The sequence below is a fragment of the Bactrocera latifrons genome, unplaced genomic scaffold (genome assembly GCF_001853355.1).
Source record: "Bactrocera latifrons isolate USDA-ARS-PBARC rearing strain unplaced genomic scaffold, ASM185335v1 scaffold_223, whole genome shotgun sequence".
Lineage (NCBI taxonomy): Eukaryota > Metazoa > Arthropoda > Insecta > Diptera > Tephritidae > Bactrocera > Bactrocera latifrons.
Genome location: NW_017535775.1, coordinates 391363 through 406028, shown reverse-complemented (window position 1 = coordinate 406028; position 14666 = coordinate 391363). Strand labels below are relative to the sequence as shown.

Here is a 14666-nt window from a genome sequence, read left to right as displayed (position 1 = left end):
GTTAATTGTGAACAAATGAAATTAAGACAAAAAAGATTTGTTAGCTTTTAAAGGCTCAACAGTTGCCTTTCGTTGCTTTTGTTTTCGGATCTGCAATGTTCGAATAAACCTGTTGTGGAAATACCCCATCATTTGCACGAGAATCAACAAGTGACTCACGGTGTATTATTATCTGTTGCTAAAAGCTATAAATTACCCACACACTAAGTGCAATTAGCTTGTGTTTTTTATGAATTGAGGCATTAATTGCTAGTGAGCCACGCCGTGTTAAGATCGAAAGTGTAGTTTAGATAGCTTATAATACTGTACAACTCTCATTGACTGCGTAAGTGGGTGTAACGAGTTTATACCCTATACTTAGTTTACGCAATCACGTTTTAAATACAAAGCACTTTCGAAAGAAGCCTGCAATTTTTAGATAACATTTCATTATATATTACATATTGTATATTATATATATATATATAAATATATCTTTAAATAATAAATATATATATATATATATATTCTTTAAAGCGTATAAACACTTGCAAGTTCCTACGGAAGTAGAAGTTTGGGGTCGCAATCGTTCAAGAGAAAAGTTTAGTTACTAGGCGGTATTGCCTCTATCCTCAGTGTAAATGAGAGGCAACGACTTCTCATGCAGTTCACATGATTTTTGTATCCTTAAATATTTTATCAGAGTCTTGTTTTGATTTAACCTTAACAACTTTTGTTTCTTGGCACTTCTAATCGATCTTGAAATCTCTCTTAATAGTTTCCTCCTAGGAAAATTCGTTATATCGATTTTCTGCAAAATTTTTGTTACAATATTTATGTTTTTTGATAACCACTCTTTAATACGCTTGACCCATTTTCTGTTGATTTCTGTTTGATTACAAATGTTCAAATTCAATTAATTCTCCATCAATTGAATCGACTTTGTTTTCACGCATTTTTATTTGTTTTTTTTTTTTCAATTGAGACGGGCATATGACTTCGTTTAGCTTAAACAATAACAATGAATGGATGCTTAAAACACATGCAAATAGATATATATATGTGTATATATTTATATACATACAAATGGTATACAAATCAATAAGTATTCAATTTAATTTCATTTAAGAAAAATTATGTTGATTTAATTGATTCGTCTCGAGGGGAATGTAAATAAATTCATGGCACTACAGTGGCATTCAAATACATTAATTAGTTTTTCAAAATCAAAGCATGATTCGCGCATGGATATCTATACAATTTTTTTGCGTATTCCCGTAATCTTTAATGTAAAGCTTTCATATCTGTGTAAGCTGACGTTGAGCAACACTAAAAGCTCCGTCGGGATCGCGAAGGACCTCTCTGGGCTGTTCAATATCAAGCGTGGTTTGAGCTAAGGCCACTTCCTAACATGTGAATTCTTCAATCTATTGCTGGAGAAAATATTACGTAGATAATTTCGTCTATCTTGGAACCAGCATCAACAGCAAGCACAATAACAGCCTTGAAATCAAACACAGAATCACTCATGGCAGCAGGTACTACCTTGGGCTAATTAGGCAATTAAAAAGTAAAGTCCCTCATCATTCCCGTCCTGCTATATGGTGCGGAGGCATGGATGATGACCCCATCTATTGATCCTTAAGAGCGTTCGAAAGAAGGTTTTGCGGAAGCTTTATGGTCCTGGCGCGGTGTGATTAACTCGGCTATAACCAGCGACGCCGGTGGCTACGCCAGTAAAGAAGAAGAAGAAGAGCCTTTGCTATAATGCAACTGACACATTTTTACGATTTCTTTACATACTCTCCCACACAGCTAACGCCGTTTATCTTTAACTAACCGACAACTTAAGCAATACAATTTAAATCAGATTTTCCTTAATAGTTTTGCTTTGTCTGAGTAATTTTATGATTAAGGCCCATTGACATGACACAAGTTAACTCAATTGTTGGGTTGCCTGATAAATTTGCGGCAGTTTATGTTGTGTGTTTGTGTCACATGACAAACGTGACGGAACAATGTCATGTATTAAGTATATAGAGGCATTACTTATTTACGTATGCACACAAAAAAGTAGGGGTATTCACTTGCCGGGTGTTAAAGCGATAAATGTTTAATGATGGCTGAAGCAAGTGATTACTGCGGGAAATATGTCACCACTGAAAAAAAAAAAAAATACATATATATATATTATAATAAAAGTAAATAGCATTAAAAACAATATTTTTCTCTTTCCATCTCTAAAAAAGTCTCAAAAAATACAAGCATTTTGAAAACTTTCCAAATTATTAAAATCAAGAAAATATTTATCCGAAAAAAAAGTTTATTTTGAAAAATTTTCCATTCAAAATCCATACAATTAGTAATAAGAAATATGCAGTGGGTCTGAAAGATATATCTGCATTTACTCTCGCTCAATTGCAATCAATTGACGTCCATTTTATTGTCAATTTGTAATTGTGCAATATTGACAGAATTGAAAGGCAGCTGGCAACAAGGGCAGGAACTAAGCGACTAACAAGCCGCCACACTTATAATTACATATGTAGATACAAGCTCATATATACAAACTGGCAATTGCCGGTAAGCAGCTAAATACTTGTTGACAGCAACAATTGAGTTAAAAAATGGAAAGGTATTGGCTGGCGACACGGCGACCTGAGAACTTGTCTAAACAATCAAGTATGCCATGCGGTGTTTGTAGCTGCAAAATGTAGCATACAACTTCATTCATTCAAACACTATTAACTGGTAAAATCGGCAACATGATATATGTAGTGTATGTTGGGAAAAACAAATATAACAAATAAACGAAAATCTCGTTAACTTTTTTTCGAGCGGATCGTCTGGTCTAGTGCTGTAAGGGTGTGTAATAAGGGAAAGTTGCTAATCAAATAAATTTTTGTAACACAGTGCAATAGTTTGACAAGTATTGGTAGTAAAATTGTCTACATGAAACAGAAATGCTACACTGCTACATATGTACCTAAAGGTAACTAGAAATGTATCGACATTAATTTTTTTGTTAAAATTTCAGATTAAGAGGTCAAAAAATATATTTTTTTGTCTTATTTAACTATATAACAACTCTGAAATTTTGTACCAAATGTGCAAGTTATTTCCGAGTAATAGGTTAGAAGGAGGTGTCGAGGTCGGCTACATATTCCATATAGTCTATTAAAATGTTAAACACATTTTTCCCGAAACTGTGCTTTCAGAGCCGGTTGTTAAAATTTTTCGCGAAATACTCAATCGATCTTATTGAAATTTTAGACCGGTCTTCAAGAGAAATGTTAATTTACATAGCTTTTTTTCAACTACAATTAAACAAAAAAAAGTCGAGCAATTTTCATCAAAAAATTCATATTATTCAAGTCTGCTACAAATAAAATTTTCACTTTTTTGTTTTTTTTTTTTCCTTTGTTCAATACCTAATTTACGGTCTCTATTAAAATTGATTTTTCTTTTTTACTTCATAAGATCCTGCAAGAAGTTCTGTTATCAAAAAGTCTTTTCGTATTTCTAATCAAACTTCAACTTATTTTTTTGTTATATTTATAATGAACTTTAATGAACCAAATATCTACCATTTTGGTCGAAAAACTGCGACAAGTAATTTTCACAGGCCTCTCTTGAAGCCAACTTTACTCCATTAAGCGAGTTCTGCATTAACCGAAACAAATGGTAGTCCGATGGTGCAAGGTCAGTGCTATATGGTGCATACATGAAAACTTCCCACCCAAGCTCTCCTAGTTTTTGCCGATGCATCAAAGATGTGTGTGGTCTAGCGTTGTTTTGATGGAAGATGAAGCCTTTTCTGTTTATCAGTTCTGGCCATTTTTCGATTTCTTGTTACAATCTCATCAGCTTTTGACAGTAAAATGTAGAATCAATCGTTCGATCAGGCTTGAGCAATTCATAGTGGTTGATTCCTGTCCAATCCCACTAAACTAACAGTCTAAGCATAACCTTTCAAGGCGTCTATCCTGGCTTTGCGACCATTTGTTCACCACGCTTAGACCATGATCTTTTTCGCACATTTTTGTCGTATTTGATCCACTTTTCGCCTGCTTTTACCATTCGCTTCAGAAATCGTTCGATTTTATTTCGTCTCAGCAATGAGTCGCAAATGCTAATTCGGTTCATTAAATTTTTCACAGACAATTCACGTGGTATCCAAACATCGAGGTTCTTTTTTGTTTCCAGCCATTTTTAAATGGTTCAAAACCGTTTGATGATGAAGTTTAAGTTCCTTAGCGATGTCATGACATAGCTATAATTTTTTTTCAACTTTCCCGAATTTAACTTTTTTTTGGTTAAATGAAGTTTAAAATCTTACCTTTTCAACACTGTATGATATGACATAATGTGATGTGTAGCACTTGAGATATACGATTGCAACGACATCTATTGACAAAATTCGAAAAGACTTTTCAGAAATCTTAAACTACTTAAGAAAATAAAATTAAAAATCAAAAAATTCTAACTGTATTTCTAATTATCTGCACATGCCTACTTACCAAGCAATATCCTTGCATTAACTTCATACCAAGTTTTACTACGAAACAAAAAAAAGCTGCGAAAAATAATAGCGTGAATTGTAATTGTTGCTTTCCGCCGGAGCGCTTATTCGTTGGCATTACAATGGCGGCCATTATCCACTGTAATAAATAAACAAACTACCTGGGCGAACTTTATATAATGATGACGCATCCGTATGGCAATGGAAGCGAGCGCTGCCAGACCGTTGGCGGCGTCCACTTGAGTTGGCAGGTGTACGATTATTAAAAATGAACGCTTTGTATGTATGTATGTGTTTATTTAGTTGCAACAATGTTGATACCAAGAAATAGCTTAAGTGGCGTCAGTAATGGACACAAACCATTCGCATTTCGTACTCTACGTAACACGCGTACGCGAATGAATGGCTGGATGGATGGCCGAGCGCTTTTGCAGAAGCATTATTTGAAAATTATTTCCTCAATTAATGTTGTTTCGTTTACTTAGGTTTTTATTGCTTTTGCTAATGCACCGTTTGTTATCGATGACATTGTATGTTTACAGCAACAAACTTGAGGTGTCGTAATCAAGTAAAAACTATAATATATAAGCTTATGCATTTGGAGGTTTCCTACTTTTTTAAAGAAAAAATTACGAAACTTCAAATTGTGTGGGGAATGTTTCATATAATTCAAAAGAACATTTTTTAGCATTTCTTCCTTGAAGATTATCTCATTCAAATGTTGGCTGCGGCTACATCTCAGGTGGTCCATCCGTTAAGTCCAATTTTCGATTACTCTTTAGAGTATTTCCTGGTAACTGGCGAATGACATGCGTGCTTATTAGCTCGAAGGTCTGAATTGAAGCGGGGTTGTCCGCATTGACTTTAGATTTTACATATCCTCTCAGCAAAAAGTCTAACGTTGTGATATAGCATGATCTTAGTGGTCAATCGACCGACCCAAAACGTAAACTTATCTGCTCACCGATGTGTTATCTCATTAAATCTATTGCTTAGTATGATGTGTGGGAACTGGTGCCGTCTTGTTGAAACCAAATGTTGCCGAGATCACAAGCTTAAATTTTAGGCATCAAATAGTCGGTTACCATCGCGCGATTGACGGTTACGTTTTCACCGGCATCACTTTTGAAGAAACATAGACCGATGATTATACCGGGCCACAAACCACACCAAAACGTTGTTTTTTCTGAACATGACAACTTGACACAATCCGTTAAAGAAACTCTATTGAAAAAGTAGCTCTACTTTTTACTACTACTACATATATTTTATAAGCATTGTTGTTCATTAATGTCGAAGATAATTGTTTAACCGAACACATACGTAATTATGTATATGAAATTAAACTTTTAGTCTAATATTTAATGAGATTTATTCATTTATCTAAATGAATTTAAGTTGAAACAAAAAAAAATCCCACTACGAAGTCAGTCTTCGACTTGTAGATAATGGGATAATATTAACACATCACTTCCTTCTGCATTGGCTGGCTTTCGGGAGACTATTTTTGAAACAGCTGAGCTCTCTCTTCTTTAACCATACATGCTAAGTACCAGGCATTGACATTAGTTCTCTCAGACGATTTATGTGAGCTCCGGAATTTTTTCTCTATATAATATATTTTTTCCCATTAAAGGGGTTATTCTAGTGTAGAAATAAAATATTGAAATATTTAATATTAATAAGTCTTTCCTAGCTACGACTTCTCAGGTTTTGTTGGACCGTTTGAACTGCAATTTTTTAGAGATTCTTCTTTATGGACTTATCTGTGTCTGGAACTAATCATAACATACAGTTTTTACTGTTTTTATATTTTTACAATTAAAAAAAAAAATAGAAACGGTATAAAATTATCGAACCGAACAGAGTTATGTGAGTAATTGTGGTCTCAGTTTCCCCCTTTCTACTGAGACATATGCTTTGAGCTTAACCTCAAAGTGGTAAATATTATATACTATATTAGCGTGAATATATCATATTTTTCATTTGATTTATTAAGTTAACTGTTCTGTGCTTGTATACACAGCATTTGTATTAGAATTTATCAGAAATTATAACAATTCTAGCAATCGCTCAGAACACAACAATTATCTTTGATTTCAACTGTAATTAATGACTTTCTGAAACCACAAACACTACATTTACCGCAAATAACAATCATCACATGGTGACCAGCGAAACTTGCGAGAGTAAAATGAAAAACTAAAACTCTAATTTTATATAGTACATACAAGTATAAGTATAGTAGATGTATGTATATATTAATTTACCTACATTTGCTATAATGGACTTTACACTTCGCCATGCAAACATATATACATATGCACGTATGTATTTTAATTTTTATATTTATTTTGAGCTTTTTTTTCATTGCCGTAAGCATTTTTGAACTATAAAAACAGCAAGTCAACACTAAGCAACTTTGCTTTTGACCATATGTATGTATTTGTGTGGTATTTTATTTTGTGGTCGAATCGTAACAGACAAGTTGGCGGCAGTATCGCAACAAAAGCAAACATTTACAGAGATTGAAATAGCTAAAACCACTAAAGGCAGATGCAAAAATATATATATGTACATTTACATAAGTATATGTATATATAGAGTGAAATACATAAATCATTACATATGCATACGTATGTGTATGTGGACACAGTTTAGACTATAATGTACCAAATAATGACCATATACATACATATGTATTCGACCATTATGTTTATATAAATGTAGATGTATGTTATTTACATATGTACTACTGTAGGCAGAAAATAGTAAGACTTTTTAAATTAAATTTTGCGCGACAATCCTTTCGTCGAAATATTTATTTTCTGCACTGCTGTCCACTGCACTATAAATATATTGTGTGTAGTTAAAAAATGTTTTTGTAAATTGTCGTACTACTTCTCGCGTCTCCTCCCATTCTCGTAAAAAGCCGTTATGACTTTTTTCTAAGTCACAAAATTCTTGATAAGTATTTCTTCTTTATAATTCTTTGTCTCTTTGAATTGGCATAGTTTTATCACGACAATTTTGTAAACTGAAATTTTTTAGTTTTATTTAATGACGAAATCTACGAAAATTTCCTCTAGTGAAAAATAATAACTTCTTTAAAAATTCATAAGCATAGAATATCTTATTAGTGTAAAGGCATGCATTTCAGGTAATTTACGAGTTATTGAAATTTTATTTGGCGTTCATTAGTTTTAGAGAAAGAAGCTTTTTTCTTTCACTCCTGAATGTAGGCAACAAAATGTTTAGACAATTTCAATAATCAAATTTAAAAAAATATTTAGCATACAATTAGGCGATTAAAAAAATATCGAAAATACATAACTTATTTAACAAAATTATTCATATTTGGATACAAAAAAATTTATATTTTTTTAATAATTTATTATTTTTGTTTGGAACTCGTTGCTATTTTATAATTAAATTGGATTATATTTTGGAAGAAAAGATACGGAATGGTGTGACACAGGACTTACTTAGTTTAGAAACAAAAATTAAGAATAACAAAAAGTAGTTAAATAATATATTTATCAAGAATGTAATAACTTTGTGCCGGGTTTTTCAAAAGAGATGAAATGGTTTTTAAGTATCTTTTCGGCCATTTTTAATATGTTATGATTTGTGACTTTTGGTCAGTCATGTTTACAAATTAAATCATGTTTACAATAAAATAAACATTTTCTTAGGTATATTGTGTTGTTTTTTTTTTTTTGGAAAGGAACTCATATTACTCTTATTGGGAATCTCTGTATTTGTATTTAGTATACTGAACGAGCTAAATTATTGTAACAGTACTAAAACAAAATCTGTGGCTGCTTCAAATTTAATTATTTGTTCGCCTTTTTCACTTTCATTGAATACGAGAAATTTGTCACACTTGACTTATGCCAAGCTATTTATAGACGCTATGAGAGGTAAGGAAATTCTTAGAGCTAATTGAAAAATGTAAAAGCTGAAATTCACGTAGAGAAAATGAAATTTTTCGCCATGAAAAGAATTACATGCATGCACTTTGTTTCAAGCTAAATATATATATATACGTTGTGACTAAAAAGTATCCGGAAACTGTGAATAAAACACAAACTATTTAAACATTCATTAATATTTATATTGCCGCCACCAAAATAATCCCCAGCAGATGTATGTAATATATTTATGCTAACGATTTTTCCAGTCCCCGAAACACTTTTAATAAGCACTTTTGAGAAAAGGCCTTCAGCACTTCAGCGAATTTTGTTTTATCACGTCGATCGACTGGATCAAAATCACATGGATCCAAATCTGGTGAATACGTTGGTTGATTGATGGCTTTAAATTCGATCACAATCGTCGCCTTTTTTGAAGAAAAATCAGCTTTATCGGAACAAGTCGGTTAAAAACGCGTTTCGTAGCAAAATTATCCACCAAAATCATTCGCATGGACTTACGAGTGATGTCGAGCTCTCTTACCATCTCTCTAACACTTGCCTGACGATTTTCAAGCACCATATCCTTCACTTTTTTAATATTTTCTCCAGTTTAAAAGGCCGAAGGTCGTCCAGAACGAGGCAAGTCTTCAGTCATCTCTTGACAGTCTTTGAAGGCTTTGTACCACTCGAAAGCCTTTCTCAATATTCGCAACGATTCCCCACACGAAATTTGGTTAGAAATACAAAATTTTATATAAATTCTTTGTTCGATATTTTTAACTTAAAGAGCTACTGTAAACAAACTGGTAGATAGTTTGGCATATTTGGCATAGAATTAAGCACAGTTCTACCAACTTAGTAAAATACATCTTTTTGAATGTAATTACAATTTCCTGGTGCTTTTTTATCTTAATATTTATTTATGGGTATAGCGCTCGCAGCGACCCAGTAGAAAATTAATTAGGTAATTTCGTCAGGTAGGAATTCGAATATGATTACGATCTTTAGTCAAAATATTTTCCATTATGAATTTATGAAAAGTAGAATAATTGAAACGAAACTTTTGCAATTTTCGAAGTTCGGAGAAGTAGAAAATTTATTAGGTTTAAAGTTTGGAAGGTAATATTGTCATGTTGGAACTCGATAATGAAATATACAAGTAATATGTAAAATATACTTCATTATAGAATTATGGAATATTACCGAAGAATAGTTCTACTGATAATTTTGAAATTTTCGAAGTTCGCTAAAAGAGAAATATTTTGAAGAAATTTTGTCATCTCCTTTAATTTATGAAAACTCGATATTTTTAACGTAAATGGTGGTGTTCTTATCATTTTTTATATTTGCCACACTCTAAATACATTTGATCTGTGTTCCGTATTCCKTTTTCCTATTTGTTCCCGTTTGCGTTGTCGTTAAACACCTGCAAATGAGCTGTCATTCAAATTTTCATTCAAGATATAACACGTTCGCCAAGAATAGTTTCGCTTGCGATACAAAACAAAAAAAAAAAAAAACCGAACCAACGAAAAACACGACAAATTACATGGCAACATTGAAAGAAAGCTGACATCATTCAAGTCGAAAGCAAACACACAGTGCATAAATCAAGAGAAAGATCAAAGTGAGATTATCCACACATAATAGAAAAAAAACAGCAAAACAAAAAGGTTTTTGTTATAAGTTTTGTAATTAAGATCACATGTAATTTTTATGGCACTTCATATGCAAATTGTTGCTATTAAGTAAAAACTTATAAAAATACGCCTATATTTGGTGCCTTTGTTACTGAAATACCTGGTGATGTATAGATGTATAGCGCCTCGTGCTAGTGACAATTATTCACACGAAATCAATTAAGTGGGGATTATGCAACGGTATTGCTGAGGTGACTAATTTCGGATTAAACCAGATATTTCTATTCCTTTTAACCCCAAAAAGCTCCACATCTTCCGTTGGATAAAAATCTGAAGCTCAAACAGAGCAAAGTTGCTCCCTAGAGAACTAAAAATGAAAATACTTAGTTCAAATTTTTGGGTTGTAGATTTGTCTTATTCCAAAATTGCGAAGATAGTGTGCCAATAATTGGGTCTAACTTCGTACAAAGAAAAATGCGGAGAGTTTTCTCACTTAAAGTCCAAGGTAATTATCAGTCTAGTACACAACGAAGCTTAAATTCAGTCGAATTTCTTCTTTCTTTACTGCTTTACGTTTACGGTTATAGCCAGTTAACAGTGTGTCAGTCGTTTCTTATGTGACGTCAGGTTTTTCTCCATCTTTTGTTTCCAACAGTTTGGAGGTCTTCCTCTTCCTCTGTTTCCCCCGTCCGGTACCGCGCCGAATACTTTTAGAGCTGGAGTGATATTCACCGCGGCCAACGCGCAAAGGACCATAAATCTTCCGCAGAACCTTTCTTTTGAAAACACGGAACATCGACTCATTAGACGTTGTCATTGTCCATGCCTCTGCACCATACAGTAGGACGGTTCGAAGTAGCACCTGCTGGCAAGTGTTATTCTGCGTTAGATTTCGAGACTGACATTGTTGTTGATGTTAATACTGGTCGCAAGATAGACGAAATTATCTACGACTTCGAAGTTATGACTGTCAACAGCGACGTGGGAGCCCAGTAGCGAGTACGAGTACTGTTTGTTTGATGATAACAGAGATATTTCAGTAGAATATGTGTTGGAAAAAAGAGACAAATATCGGGCTTTTAACTTCAGCTTGCAGCATTAGAGCGCAGTATTAAGCCCAATATGTTAGTCTTTATTGTCTTCTAAAGCATCTTATGTTCCAATCTCATCGCAATTCATTGATTTGCATGGAAGATCAAAGGTTTTTCAGAACAAGACTAACTGTGTTTAGTCCCTGGTGATCATCTCTCTCCTTCTCTTTTCCTTTTTCTTTCCCTCTATTTATCCACCTAACAAAGCTTGAACGTTTACTCTATTTACAAATTAGCGGTTACGTACTCTGCTCTTAAAGAGAGCGTATACGGTATTCAAGGCAATTTCTGCTGTTGCCAAATTGTCAGTCATCCTAACCAAATCTAACTTAGACTTCGAATATTTATTTTAAGAAGATTTTTTCAACAAATGTCATGAGTCAGCATGAGTTCCATGGAGCCTTAAATGTTGCTGTTATTTCAGAACTTTTCGTTGATTTTTGAATCTTGATACGAAAATATTCTTAGACCTATGCTCTCACTCCCTATACTTGAATTTATGGCTCTGTGAGTATAAATGCATCATATTAGTTGATTAAACCAAAAAAATCACTACTTTATTTTGTATATGCATTTTGTATGTATGTGTCTTAAGATCATTATCTCCAGTTAGGGATTTGTGAATAAAATGTGCTTATTATAAAAAAATTACAACTTTTTTTTATCAATAAAACTAAAATCTATCCATCGCATCACGACGGTTCGAGAGATCAGCCTGTGCAATAGGTGGTACGGGCTTTTTATCTTCGGGTGGCAATGGCTTTACATCCTCCACTTTATTGGCGAGCTCTTTTATGGCTTTCGGTGGCACAGTGATATCTAAGCTATCGCTCTTCTTGTAATACAAATAACAGGTGGACATGAGACCTACCAAAGCCATGGTGATGAGCGACCAACGCAGCGCAGAATTGAATTTTAAACCACTGAAAAGAGCGGTTATGCTATTAATCTAACACCTTAACTTCAAAACTTACAGAAATAGTGTATATTTTAGCATGTTTGTGAAGGTCTTATTTAGTGCCACGCCCTCCTCAATCCAAAATAGTGGAAAAATCATTTTACGCAAATTTTTGGTGGGCTCAATTTTCTCAACTGGCTCCATGTCCAGGTTGAACTGCAAACGTTTGGCCGCCTGAAAAGGTGTGCCAGAGGTCTGAACGAAAAAATATTGTCTGTCAAAATATTAATAATTCCTATAAGTTGTTAAAATTTTACCAATTCGAAATCAATGAACACCGCATGATCCTTCTCATTCGGACTTAAACCGTTCACTTCCTCCAGCAGTTTGGGATCCGCATTAAAAAAGTGTGGCATCGATGCCATGATTGGAGCACCAACACAAGGCTCTAAATTCATAGTGCCTTTGGGCGGACAAGAGTCAACATCCTCCGGATCGTCGCAGAAGCAATGCAAGCTCGGATCTGCCTGTGGAGTAGTCGAAGTTATTACTATTTGATAACTGAAATATGTTRGTCAAATACCTTTATGTCACCCAAATCCATGTGATAGCGCATTGCTGGCATGCCATGATATGAGGACTTACGTTTGTAGGTGGCGCCGAAGGAGCGGCATACATCGGGCGTGAAGGCCCATAAGCCTTGCTCTTTGGTCATGAATGGTGCAAAAATCGTCGAATCTGTGCCGATAAATTCGTTACATTCATCGCCGCCCCATATATCCAATGTGGGCTCATCGCCAAAACGTATGACTTTGCCAAGCTTGCTTACATTTTTGACACCGCGACAGACGCTAAAGCGACCGCCATCGGTGTGATTGTTCTAAAGGAGAAAGTGTGGTTATTATTGAGCTTTTCAGAAAACTAGTAACATATTATGAGTAGTTTCCGCATTATATTACATTGACGCTGCTTTGCGCGAGAAACAAGCAGGTATTTTCATTTGATAATGTTTTTTTTAACTGGAATTTCTGAACAATCCCTTCTTTGATTAAATTTTTTTTAAGTATTTATGGTTCGCTTTCAACAAATTTTCTTTCTGTCATCTTCTTAAACAACCGCTGTAGTGACGTCATCAAGCCAACTGATATTGTATTATGCTCTAAATATAAAATTTTTCCACTTTCCCCTATACTTACATTGCCCATAAACGAGAATAGAAAATGTGTTGAATTCACTTGTCTCGCTTGTTTCACCTCACCCGTGTAGAAAGCCGTGCAGAGCGCTTTAGCGGCAAATTCCGCTGACGAACAGTCCACATAAAGTCCACGAAAGAATACATCCATAAATTTAACTGTGATTACCGCTTTCTGCCCGGCGAACACAATATTTATAGCTTTGGCGACGAGATCCAACATGGCGGCACGATCGCGCTGCACAACCACGGAGATCGGCTGCAAAAGTGATACGGGAAAATTATGAAGAATGACTTTGAATAAAATATAAATTTTTATTTTAGTTGACATTTCATTAAACTCATATCCAAATGCATAAGAATCATTATTCTATTATATAAGGTTGGGTCGTTAGCCCAAAAGTAATAATTAGTCAAAAGTGTTAATTCAGTGATTCAAAAATATATTTCTGAAACATTCCGAGGAATGAAAATGCTTTTTGACTGACTGTAACTGTTTGCGAATAGTTTGTAAATAGGTTTATTTCTAAGCGGCTAACTATCACAAGCTAGGCATGTGTCTGTTGGAAAAGCGTTTCTTAAGCCATAAAATTAACAGAAGAGACCACAAGAAGCAGAGAGAACTGCTAGTTTTCGCTAGAGGAAATTTTCTGCTGGCAGAAAAAAACAACTGTCAAGCGAAGATTCGTTCTTTGCGAGTGTAACTTGTCAACTTTCACAAAATTCTTAAAGTTAAAGCCACTGACTCTGAATTTCGTGAGGAAATTTTAATAATTTCGACTCGTTGGGTCGTTTATCTTAGCATTATGAAATGGCAAGCCTTACCCGAAGGGAAATGTTAAATATATGGCGTCGTTTACTTTTCCTATAGATCTGTTTTTGAAAAACCCTATACTTCCTCTTACTAATCCCACAAAGTTATCAAACAAGAAATTCATGAGAAAAACATCAAAAAGGTAATCTCAAGCAATCTCAGGCTTATATAGTTGAGTCACGTATAAAAATAGGAATTACAAATTCGATCACATTGTCGTATTCACACACTGCTACCGCGCCTCATTCGATTTTTCCTCAGTGTAGGCAGAATCTAACACATTATTTCAATTTCCGTCTGCTCGCGCTTAGAAAACCAATTCACAGTCTAAATAATTAATTAGTAGTTATTAATTTAATAGCTTTTCATTTATTATACACAAAGCGTTAAAAACGTTAAAAAGAGAAAAAAAGAAAAAAAGAAAGCCATAGAAAAAATGTATTGCCAGGGATGCCAGCTAATTATATAATATTCTACATATTGCCACGAGTTTTTAAAGTTTGCAAATATTAAAATAACGAATTTTATAGTTTTGATAGAAAAAAAAAAACATATTTAAAATATTAATTTTTTTATGCGAATCCGCAAGTTTGCTATACAAATTTTTTATTTT

The 14666-nt window shown here is 33.9% G+C and overlaps 2 protein-coding genes across 4 annotated transcripts in view; one reads left to right on the top strand and one right to left on the bottom strand.

Annotated features, from left to right (window-relative positions):
- Positions 1-14666, top strand: part of LOC108968640 (5'-AMP-activated protein kinase subunit gamma-1) — a 197356-nt gene that overhangs the window by 33305 nt on the left and 149385 nt on the right. The gene's annotated exons all lie outside the window — the stretch shown is intronic.
- The window catches only part of LOC108968643 (sensory neuron membrane protein 1), a 5231-nt gene continuing 2296 nt past the window's right edge, over positions 11732-14666 (bottom strand). Inside the window, exons 4-8 of the mRNA XM_018932778.1 lie at positions 13244-13498; positions 12631-12927; positions 12365-12574; positions 12124-12302; positions 11732-12072 (exon numbers count right to left, since the gene is read on the bottom strand). Coding sequence (XP_018788323.1) covers positions 11823-12072; positions 12124-12302; positions 12365-12574; positions 12631-12927; positions 13244-13498 — 1191 coding nt within the window. The 3' untranslated portion in view covers positions 11732-11822. The remainder of the gene's footprint in view (positions 12073-12123; positions 12303-12364; positions 12575-12630; positions 12928-13243; positions 13499-14666) is intronic.